The 11431-nt window shown below is 51.4% G+C and overlaps 1 protein-coding gene across 1 annotated transcript; it reads left to right on the forward strand.

Annotated features, from left to right (window-relative positions):
- Positions 1-247: 247 nt before the first annotated feature.
- Positions 248-10429, forward strand: BCL6 (BCL6 transcription repressor). The gene is made up of 10 exons (XM_010716758.3): positions 248-404; positions 2192-2230; positions 3145-3312; positions 3999-4220; positions 4357-5337; positions 5934-6115; positions 6914-7081; positions 8181-8311; positions 8494-8631; positions 9104-10429. The coding sequence occupies exons 3-10, from the start codon at positions 3152-3154 to the stop codon at positions 9245-9247; spliced, it is 2127 nt and encodes a 708-aa protein (XP_010715060.1). The 5' UTR covers positions 248-404; positions 2192-2230; positions 3145-3151; the 3' UTR covers positions 9248-10429.
- The last annotated feature ends 1002 nt before the right edge of the window (positions 10430-11431 follow it).

An 11431-nucleotide genomic window follows, 5' to 3' on the forward strand; every position in this document is an offset into this window, starting at 1 on the left:
ATGAAGGAGTGGATGGATGGGAAGAGTTGCTCTGTGCATGGCAGAAAGATGGAGAGATGGGGGTTGCAGCTTCTCCCCTCTCTGTGGTGCAGGGGGCAGCTGTGGGGGGTTTCCCCTCTTCGTGGGGTGGAGCTGGGGGTTCCCTCCCCACACAGCTGAACCGCTTGGCACTGGGAGAGCAGCACTGGCCCTGGGCTCCCTTCCAGGAATAGGCTTTCTCGGGGAGGTGCCAGCAGGGAAGGGCCATTCCCTGAACTGCTGGGGCAGACCCACTGCCTTCCTGGAAGGCAGCAGCACTGACAGTCCCATGTGGCCACCCCCGAAATGGGCCCCGACCTTCCTCTCCGGGTACAGCAAGCCCCGGCATGCAGCCTCCAGCACTGCCGCTGGCCCACACCTCTGAGGTACTGGGCAGGAAAATTTCGGGGTGGGGGACATTGGGGTGATACTCTGAATGCAGCTGAGCGTGGGGGAGCATCCTAGGGTGGGGGGGCATGGGGATGGAGAAGATCGTGCTTGCCCATGGTGGTCTTCTATGCTCCCCATCGCTTCTCTTTGCTCCTCATCACTGTCCCTTTCTCCTCAGAGCTCCTTCCCTGGAGCGCAGAGGTTGGGAGGGGCAGGGTTAATGCTGCTCTGCTAGAGAGGGGATGGAAGGATCCTGCGTCCTGCAGCCAGAGCGCTTGGGATGCACCTGCCTGCACCAAGCACTGCGCTGGGGGAGAGGGGATCTGGGAGGGTGCATAGGGTCTGGGTGTCTCCCCACACCCCCCCCACCCCCAACTGCTAGTGCTGTGAGTAAGGGAATTTGGCGACAGCAGCAGCTTCTCACGTGATGCTCACAGGCACAGAGTTCATCTCAGTTTGTTGGTTTACAGACAGGTCAGTCCCTGTATCTGTGACACCGGGGTGAGCCACCGAGAGCCCAGCCAAGGGCGGGATGTGACCCAGCAGCCCCAAATGGTGGGAACACAAATGTGTGCTGAGCTCCTTGCAGAGCCCGAGCTTTCAATTGCGAGTGGCTGGCGGTGAGCAAGTACAGAAAGGTCAGAGCCTGCAGGATTTGGGAAATGAGTCACTTTTTGTGCGCAGGCTCAGAGCGGCAGATCTTGAAGATTTGCATTTGATGGCTGCAGTGGGACTGTAAACCCCTCTAGGCTCTGCTTGACATCACGCCTTAAATCATGCCCCTTCTTCCCATCCCAGCCTCTCTGGAGCAGGAGGGGAGCTCCATCCACCTCACCTGCAGGTACAGGGCTGCACATGCTCTCTGCAAGTGCTGGTGGTCCCGCTGCATCACTCCAGCTTGCAGAGTCAATCACTCGCTAACTGCACATCTTGTTCCTGCTGAGGACTTCCCCCTTTGTTGGTGCCAGGTTCATTGTGTTTGCTGGTTGTTAGTAAATGTGGAAGTAACAGTGTGAGTTAACTCCTGGGTTTCCTTGCCGTGCTGCCCCAGCCGTGCTTCCCGTGCAGCCAGCTGCTGGAGACAAAGCTTGAGGTTTGGGGAAGGCTCTTCTAGCAGCTGGAGGAAGGCATTTGTTTGGGTCCTCATCCGTCCCCGCCACCAACTTCCTACACGATCTTGGCCAAGTCATTGTGGCTCTTGACATCCGCATCCTCCCGGCTCTGTCTGGCTGTCCTGTCCCAAAGTGCTTCTCCTGCTGCTCAGTAAGGGTGAGAGTGGCTCGGGAGGACCAAACTCAGCTGCTGTCCAGGTTTCTGAGAAGAGCAGCAGCAAGTGCTGGTGTGTAAGTCATACCTGTTAACGAGGTGCTGGGAGCGAGGTGCTGAGAACGAGGTCTTTGGACGTGGGGTTGGCTTGGAATTTGATGTTGGCAGGGGAGAGTTGTCCCTGAAAGAAGTGGTGAGAAAATTCTCACTTGACTTCCCTTCCCCACCTGCCTTCAAGCTCCTGAGTCATGGAAATGAAAATCTCCTTGGCATACGCCCATGGTTTGGGCTAGAGGGTGTGGAAGAAACTATGATTGGATTCTCAAAGCCTGTGGTTGTGATAAGAACGTATTGTACCGGAAGAAACAAATGTTAACCTTACTGGAGAGTGCAGGGTTTGTTATCTCTAGCTTTTATCCCACTGATACTGTAGGGAAACAGCAAGCTTGTGCCTTGCCACAGCCAATTCATTATTATCTGCTAACACGGTGTTTGTTTTCTTGTGCTTTATTTACAGGTTTGAAAGAAACTTTTGGACTGTGAATTGAGGCATTGGGTATGTACATTTCAATTTTCCCCCTACCCACCTTCCCTATACAACGTTGGATTAAATGTTTCTTTAGACCCAGCTGAGATTCGTTTTCAGGAAAGCAGCTTCTCTGTAGAAAATACATTCACATGAGAAAGGAGGAGGAGATGGGGCTGGGAAAGAGGGGTCAGAGTGGAATTTGGTGCTGGAGGTGCACAAGCAGCCCGAACTTTAGACGTGGGGCAATGTAGGCTGTCATGGGAGGCTGCTGGACATCTCTGAGATGGGTCACTGGGTGCTGTGTTGGGAGTAGGCTGTTGTTCCTCTACTCACCACATCCTTCCTTGCTGGGAGAGGCTGGGCTGCAGTGTGGGCAGCAGCCCAGCAGGTTGGATGAGCTCCACTTCTCACTGCCATCATCGATTCAGTGGGAGAGAGGAGATACAGCTCTCCTCTGGGCTGGCCACCTGAGAGCAGGGAAGAAGTCTGATGGTGGATGATGGCTGGTGCTCCACCATGTGAGCAGATGTTGAAATTCTTCACCATCAGCTGGGAACTTCATGGCTCATTTTGATTCCCATGGCCAAGTTGGGATGAGGGAGCTGGCTCCTGCGGCTGAAGCTGTGCTGGGAGCTTCAGGAGATGAACCAGAGGAGCAGTAGTGGTGGGAGGAGTGGGCTGGGGGTGGGGCTGCCTTGGGTGAGGCAGGAGCCTGTGAGATAATCCTCAGGAGGGTCCAGTTGTCTTTGCTTGCAGGATGCAACTGAGACACACCAGCTCTTGCTGCTGCCCCTGGGGCCTCACCAGGGGACCTGGGGGCATCCCTACAGGGCAGCAGGCTGCCCATAGGCATCCTGGAGCAGCAGTGGGTTCTCCACTGAGGTTTGGGTGCTCTTCAGGCTTTTTCTTCATTCCCATCTTTCTGCTTCTGTCCTGGGCAGACTCAAGATGGCCTCACCAGCAGACAGCTGCATCCAGTTCACGCGCCATGCAAGTGATGTCCTCCTCAATCTCAACCGCCTTAGAAGCCGGGATATCCTGACCGACGTCGTCATCATTGTGAACCGGGAGCAGTTCAGAGCCCACAAAACAGTGCTGATGGCCTGCAGGTGAGTGGGAGCTCCCTCTGCTTTTAACCACTCCACGGGGGTGATTGAGCCCTCTGTGACCGCTGTATCTTCTGCTATTTTTGGAGCTGTTCCTTCTGGCTCTAGGGCTGTGGATTTTCAAGCCCAGTTGGGTCTGAAATCCTTTTCCAGGTCAAGGATTGCTTCCTAGTGACCTCTAATAAGCATCCCACCATTACCTCACCTCATTACTGCAGATGCCTTCCGGGGTTTCCTGCTGACAATCTAAAGATTTGGAGAAGCAAAGATTTGATTATTAAGACATCTGAAAAATGTTTTGCCAGCATTCTTTTTTTTTTTTTCCCTTTGGGTTGAAAGAGTGAGCATGGATGCCCCAAGAGGCTTCTGAAAGAAGTGAGTTAGTGGGGAGGGGAGTGGTGGTAAGGACAACGGAATAAGGGAAATTTCTAAAGCAAGGCGGTGGGGAGCTGTTGAGCAGGTGAGATCTAAAAGCAGGCTGTGCCGGTTGCTAAAAGTGCAGTGCAGAAGACGCTTACTAAACTAGGAAACCAAGCTTGATAATAAGGGGGAAGCTCAGGGAATACTGTAATTGCCTCCTCCTCCTCTCTTCCCATGCACAGGACTCTGTGAGCTAAGGGATTTCAAGTAAGTTCTCCTTTCTTCTTCTTAATCGTCGTAATGATTGTTTTCCTCTGCTCTCTCTGCAGTGGCCTCTTCTACAGCATCTTCACTGACCAGCTCAAGTGCAACTTGAATGTCATCAACCTGGACCCTGAAATTAACCCTGAAGGGTTTTGCATCCTTTTGGACTTCATGTACACCTCCCGCCTGAACCTGAGGGAGAACAATATCATGGCTGTGATGGCCACTGCACTGTACCTGCAGATGGAGCATGTGGTTGATACTTGCCGAAGGTTTGTCAAATCTAGGTGAGCGCCACAAGTGAACTTTGGAGAGCCTGGCACGGTGTGTTTGGGCGGGAGAGGGGAGGGCTGACAAAGTAGCTACAAACTTATCTTTATGTGCTGAAAATGAATGCATCTCTTCCTTTTTGCCTGATTCCAGTGAAGCTGAGATGGTGTCTGCAGTGAAGACCCCAAGGGAAGAGTTTTTGGCTGGCCGGATGCTGAACCACCCAGAGGTGATGGCTTATCGAGGCAGAGATGTCTCAGAGAACAGTATGCCTCTCCAGAATGGGTCCCTCTGCAATGGGAGGGCCTTCGCACCTGGCTTATTCAACAGTTTGCCTGGATCCTCCATTTCCTACCCTGGGTACAGCCCTCTGCCTCTCAGTGGCTTCCTCGTGGATGATGAGTTGCGGGAGATGAGGATGCCTCTCTCCGAACTCTCAAGGGTGAGTGCCTTCCCCAAGGAGAGGATCCCGTGCGACAGCTCCAGGACAATCCCCACGGAGTACATGAGAACCATCACCGACATCTCGGCCAACATGTGCCACGCCACCATCTATTCTCCAAAAGAAGGTGCTGCTGAAGAAGCCAGGAGCGACGTGCACTACAGTGTAGCTTCTGGCCCCAAACCTGTTGTCCCCTCCATCCGGAACAATTCCTACTTCTCTTGTGACAAAGTGGCCAAAGAAGAGGAGCGGACCTCTTCAGAGGATGAGATCAGCCAGCACTTTGAGCCCACCAATACCCCCCTGGACCGCAAGGGCCTGATCAGCCCCCAGAGCCCCCAGAAGTCAGACTGTCAGCCCAACTCTCCCACTGAGTCCAGCAGCAGCAAGAATGCCCGCATCAGTCAGAACTCCAACTCTCTTTTCACCAAGAGCCCCACTGATCCCAAAGCCTGCAACTGGAAGAAGTACAAATTCATTGTCCTCAACTCTCTTAACCAGAGCACCAAGCAAGACAGTGCTGACCAGAATGAGATGGGAACCCTCTCTCCTCGCACCTACATGCCCATGTCCACTTGCCAGCAGTCCATGGAGCCAGAGCATCTCAACGTGCAATCCCCCACCAAGATGAGCGTGAATGGAGAAGACTCCAATATCCCCCAAGCGAGCAGACTCAACAACATTGTTAACAGGTAAGAAGGTGTCCCCTGGCAGATAGGACTCCCTGTGTTGTTGGTGAGAGTTTGGAGGTGTGTGACATAGCTGTAGTGTTGTGCTGGGGTGTCCGGCTGTGAGCAGGTGGAAACCTCTGCGCTTGTTGAAGCACTGCCAGTGTTATCGGCTGGACTCCAGCTGTCCCCATGATAGCAGTGCCAGCTTGGCCTCATGGTGGAGTTGGGAACGCAGGGTCAGGAGTTCCCAACCTGCTTCTGCAGCTCTGGATGGTTTCTGGAGCATGAATTTGGCAAGCATGGTTTTCACCCAAATCGCTGCCTAGAGCTTGTGGTTGGCTGTAGGCACTGCAAGGCTGAATTAGCATGGAGCAGCGTGCTGTTCCCTGGACCTGGATATTCCTAGAGAGCTTTGAGGTCATTTTACAATGGGCACCTGCAGGGTGAGGCTCAGGGACCTGTTGTTGATCAGGGCCATGCTGTGCGTCTTAGCTCAGAAGTCTCCCCATAAACCATGGGTGTTCCCCGCGTCTGGAATGATGCAAACAACAAGGACCGGGTAGCTCAAGCACAGCAAGAGCCTTCTCACAGCTGTGTGTGTTGCTGTCCTTCCATAGGTCCCGGGATGGGTCCCCACGCAGCAGCGAGGGGCAGTCCCCTCTCTACATGCATTCGTCGAAGTGCAGCTCCTGCGGCTGCCAGTCCCCACAACACACTGAGATGTGCCTTCATACCTCTGGCTCAGCCTTTGGAGAGGAGATGGGGGAAACCCAGTCTGAGTACTCTGACTCCAGCTGCGGTGAGTCCTGCATCCCGTTCACCTTTTCAGCCAGCAGGCAAGGGGACATGTTCACCCAGTGCTCTTCATCCAGGGGAGTGCCAGACCTGTCTCTGGTGCCGGTGGATCACAAAGCGCTTTATGGTGTTAACTGGCTGGCCAGCTCTGTGCACACGTGTGAGATGCACACAAGTGGGCATTGCTTCTGTCCTCCCCTTCCCCGGCACCATCCAGATACTTTGTGTGGGGAGTTAGTCACCTGCTGCTAACCTGGCAGCTAAGGACAGGAAATAAATTGAACTCCACCCTGCCACTATCACATGAGAACAAGCTTGGCAGATGTAATGATCCTAATGGGGATTGGGCAAGGTAATGTGTCTCATGCATCTGTCACGATACCTTCATTATCAGGGAGCCAAATGTGCACATCTGGAGAAATGCAGATAATGAGCCTTGCAATCTTGTTGCAAAACCTCACAAGCCCAGAGACAATATCTGTCTGCCTGTAGCTCAGGGAGAGGGAATGCAGAATTGTCACTGTGGTGTGGGCAGAGATCTGTAGCAGTAACCCAGGTGTGATGCTCAGAGCTCCACGCAGCATTTAAGAGTTGGGCAGCCTTGTAACAGGGGACCTGCCTGCTTCTTCAGGAGATGGTGGTCTTCCCATGCTCATGGAAGACATCTGTACCATAAAGGTTGAAGACCTCTAAAGGTGCTGGAGTTGCTCCAGACCAAGCATCCTTCAGAAGATGCCTAAAATAATTGGGGTGCATAGAGTTGTGCATCACCCGTCTCACCACTCTCCAATCTGCTCCTCAGAGAACGGAGCCTTCTTCTGCAATGAGTGTGACTGTCGGTTCTCCGAGGAGGCCTCACTCAAGAGACACTCTCTGCAAGTCCACAGCGACAAACCCTACAAGTGCGACCGCTGCCAGGCCTCCTTCCGCTACAAGGGGAACCTCGCCAGCCACAAAACCGTCCACACAGGTACGGCGTCTGCAGCTCCTCAGGGGCTGAGTTTGTTTGCTGTAAAGCACTGGGTGTTTATCTAAACGTGTGGCTGGGGGCAGATGTGTGCCCTCTGGGTTACTCAGACAAAAAAGGAAAATAAAAAAAATCATGTCGGGTTTTTTTTTGGTTGTTGTTTTTCCTACATCCTAGAAATCCAGATTGTATCTAGCCTGGCAGAAAGTCTGCTGATAGGAAAATCTGTGAACGAATGGGCCCTGTGAATCAGCACAATGAAAGCTGGGAAAGGAAAGGGATATTAGGGGGTTAGTCATTTGCTGACAAATCTGGGGATTTTTATTTCATGCTTTTATTAATGCCAACAACGAGCTCCCTGGCTGGAGAGGGAAGGTCCCACAGTCCCACTGGAGCTCCACATGGCTGTAGAGACAAGCGGGATGACACAAGCACCAGGCTGGGTCTGATAGTGTAGGTTCAAAGGTCTTCTGACTCCCTCCAGGTCCAATTAATCCACCAGGCAGGAACCCATTTGCCCTTGAATGCTAAACAAAAGAAAAAGGCAGGAAGGGACAGGCGATGGCTTGTTCCGTTCCCCATTGAGCTCATCTTCAATCAGCCTGAAGAAACTAGTTAAAATCTTTTTGCAACTCCCCCCTTGCCATGAAAAGGCAGCCAGGGCTGACAGCAGGAGTCGTGTCCGAAGAATGAATGGAGCCAGGTCACCAGGCATGCCTTGGCTTCCTGCTCTCTTGGCTCTTCTCACTCCTCCAAGGAGGAATGGGACGTGCTGGGGACTGTCAGGCAGCTGTGTGCCCTGCTCAGTGCTGTGGGGACACTCAGGGTGCCAGCCAGGAAGAGCGATGCTGTTAATCCTTGCTGCCTGACTTTCTCTTTTGCCCTGGAGGCTGCAGCTCCCAACCCCGAAATCACCAATAGCAGATGAACTCCGCTCCAGAGATGAGCGAGGCTGCTTCTGCCTGTTGTTCTCTTCCTAAAATACCTGTGTGCTACAGACACCTCTAAAGGGGTCAGGCACGTGGCAGGACTGTGCTTTGGGACTCGCATGCGTATGGCACAGTGATATTTATCCCCTTGTCCTTTCTGTTGGACTCTTCAGGAGAAAAGCCGTACCGCTGCAACATCTGTGGGGCGCAGTTCAACCGGCCAGCCAACCTGAAAACCCACACACGGATTCACTCCGGAGAGAAACCCTACAAGTGCGAGACCTGCGGGGCCAGATTTGTCCAGGTTGGTGTGAGCTCTGAGACCACAGCACCCACAGGGGTGGGACAAGGCCAGGATCCTGCTGAAGACCTGGGGCAAATGGAGGGGGCTGCGGGGCCATGCAGAGGATAAACTGGGGTTTGATGTTGGTGGAGACCAGCTTGTTGGCTCAGTGGGAAACCTAACCTGGGGCTGCTCTCCTGCAGGTGGCCCACCTCCGTGCTCATGTGCTCATTCACACTGGGGAGAAGCCATACCCCTGCGAGATCTGTGGCACACGTTTCCGGCACCTGCAGACCCTCAAAAGCCACCTTCGAATCCACACGGGCGAGAAGCCGTATCATGTGAGTGACCAGCCTCCTTCCTTCAGGGATTGGGATGCTAACAAACCCGACGGGTGGGAAGACACCAAATCGTTCACACGGGCTTGCTGCAGCATTGGAAATGCTCTGATGTGTGGCCAGCACTGGTGCATCAGAGCTGCTTTCCTATTCTTCCTCAGTTCTGGAAGAAGGTTACACTTCTCTAGATAGCCGTGGCTTAAATTACAGCCTCCTGCTGCGCGTGGGGATGGAGAGAGGAGCTGTGTGGAGGCGTGCCGTGCCTTGCTGGGTCAAGGTTTGGGGGCTCGGCAGCTTCCCCGCTGCTTCTCCCACTGTACCTCCACTTTCTCCACTCCATCTGTGCAATGGGCGCAGTACACAGGGGGAGGATGGGTATTTGCTTGGGCGTGCTGCTTGTCCGCTTCCAAGGGATGGATGGATGTGTCCCCGGATGTGATTTTGACGCCTCGTGCCTTTGCTTTTTGCTCTGCAGTGTGAGAAGTGCAACCTGCACTTCCGCCACAAAAGCCAGCTGCGGCTGCACCTGCGGCAGAAGCACGGGGCCATCACAAACACCAAGGTGCAGTACCGCATCTCGGCCAACGAGGTGCCTCCAGAGCTCCCCAAGGCTTGCTGAAGGCCAAGGATTTCCCAGGAGGAGGTCAGAGGGAAGCTGTCCAAAGGATACTTGCAACACTTTAATGGAGAAAAAAATATATATATAAAGAAAAAAAAATTACATCACATGATGGAGTGCCTCTAAACCCATAGTGCAGATAGGTGGAAAACATTAGAAACAAACTAAAAAAGCATAAAAAATAAAATAAAAAAGAACAAACACGGGTTTTATTTTTCCCAGTTATGTGAAACAAAAAAAAGAAAATTATTCAGATCTTATTGTATATAGAACATAAAAATGAAAAGTAGTCATTTTAAATGTCTGTGCAGTGGAGTGTTGATAAACTCTGGAGTCTAACCTTCACAGCCTTTGCCGTTTGAAGATGAGGAATGTAATGTTGATTTATGGGAACAGATTTTTTCTTTTGTATGCAAAATGTGTGTTCTTTTAAAGAGAAAGTATGCTATTAAAGAGAGGGCTTTAACTTTTTTAACCAAAGGTGAAGGAATCTATGGCAGAGTTGTAAATATATATAGATATAAATATATAAATATATATATATAAAATAAATATATATAGACCTTTAAAAAAGCTATATTAAAAATATATAAAATGCATTAAAAGCTCAGTTGGACTCTGCAGGCAGAAGCCACTCTGAGAATCTTTATTATGATAGAGCACTTAACGAGATATTTTAAGTATTGCATCTGTACAAGTAAGAAAATATTTTGTCTAAATGCATCAGTGTATTTGTATTTTTTTGCAAGTGAAGGTTTACAATTTACAAAAAAGTGTGTATTAAACCAACAAAGCTGCAGAAGGAATTTAAAATAATAATAAAATGTAACTTTTTTGTTCTAGTTCTCAGTCTGTATATATGTAAAATGTGGTTTCGCACGGTGCCTTTCTTTTCAATGGAAGTTTTCAATGTATGGACTATATTGAGCTCAGTTTCTTCTTCAAGGTACAGCCTGATGTTGCAGAAGGAGTTTTGGTGGAACTCTCTGTTGGGGAATGTTTTTATTTTGTTTGTTTTTGTTTGTTTGTTTTGGATTATATATATTTTTTTTTCAGTCTTATTTTACATGCTTGTGTTACAAACAATCTCGGGAGACAGGGTTTGGGCTGTGTCTAAACTGCATTAATGCGTTCTGTAAAATATAGCTGTACAAATAAAAGAATAAAATGAAGAAAAGTGAAGCACCATGCAGTGACAGGTCTGGTTTTTTTGCCTGCCTTCCTCCTGGAGCCTCTTGAAGCACAGAATGGAAGGGGCTGAGCTTCTGTGCTGCTCCCAGCCGCGGCCGGGTGGGCCTGGGGATTCTGCTCAGCAGGGAGAGAGCAGCTGGGGCTGAAGCCACCGGGGGCCTTCAGTATGGGGGGAGACCCAAAGTGCCTCCTGCTGTGTGCTCACAGGTTGCAGCAAGGCAAGGGGGACTCGCCGAGGGCACCTCTGTGTGCCATGGGCAGCGCTGCTGAGGGGCAGGACCGGGTAGGCCTCAGCTCATGTTTTGTTCATTTGGGGCTAATTGGGGTGCAGGGCTGGAGGTGACTCACTGCAGTGGGTCTCGAAGCACCAGCAGGAAGAGGAGGCTGCGGGATGAGGTCCTGCTGGCCACAAATCCAGGCACGCTGTTGTGCCCGCCAGCCACGTTCAGGTTCTTCCCTGCTGTCAGGAGCTGGATTTGAGGCTGCAGCTTTTCTTGGTCCTTGCATTTGGCACTTTTGGAAGCTGCTGGCTGTGCTGACAGTCCCCGCCATTCCCAGACAAGCAGGCCTTATTCCTGTGACCTCCTTTTCCCACTGTGTTTGCAAAACAAATACTATTTTCCTTATCATTTTTTTAACAATGATGTCATGCCTTATCCAGGCAGTCCAGCTGAAGTGACAGCCACCTCTGCCTTTTGTCCCCAGGTAGAGGTGAGGGCACACTCAGCTCTACACTATGCATAGTTCAAGCCTGTAAATGGTGAACTGGCCAGGCCAGCCCATTGAAATCCTAGCTCCAGAGAAGGGGCTTGAGCAATTCCAGTCCTCTAAAGGACAACAGCAAGCTGATAAACCGACCACCTTCCATGAAGTTTCCTAGGCTATGTCTGAGCAGCTCTTTCAGTACCCTTCTCACTGCCATTGCACACAAAGACATCCCAAAAAATGGGAATGTGGCCACGTTTTCATCTGCAACAGAAAGCACGTCAGTGA

The sequence above is a fragment of the Meleagris gallopavo genome, chromosome 11 (assembly GCF_000146605.3).
Source record: "Meleagris gallopavo isolate NT-WF06-2002-E0010 breed Aviagen turkey brand Nicholas breeding stock chromosome 11, Turkey_5.1, whole genome shotgun sequence".
Lineage (NCBI taxonomy): Eukaryota > Metazoa > Chordata > Aves > Galliformes > Phasianidae > Meleagris > Meleagris gallopavo.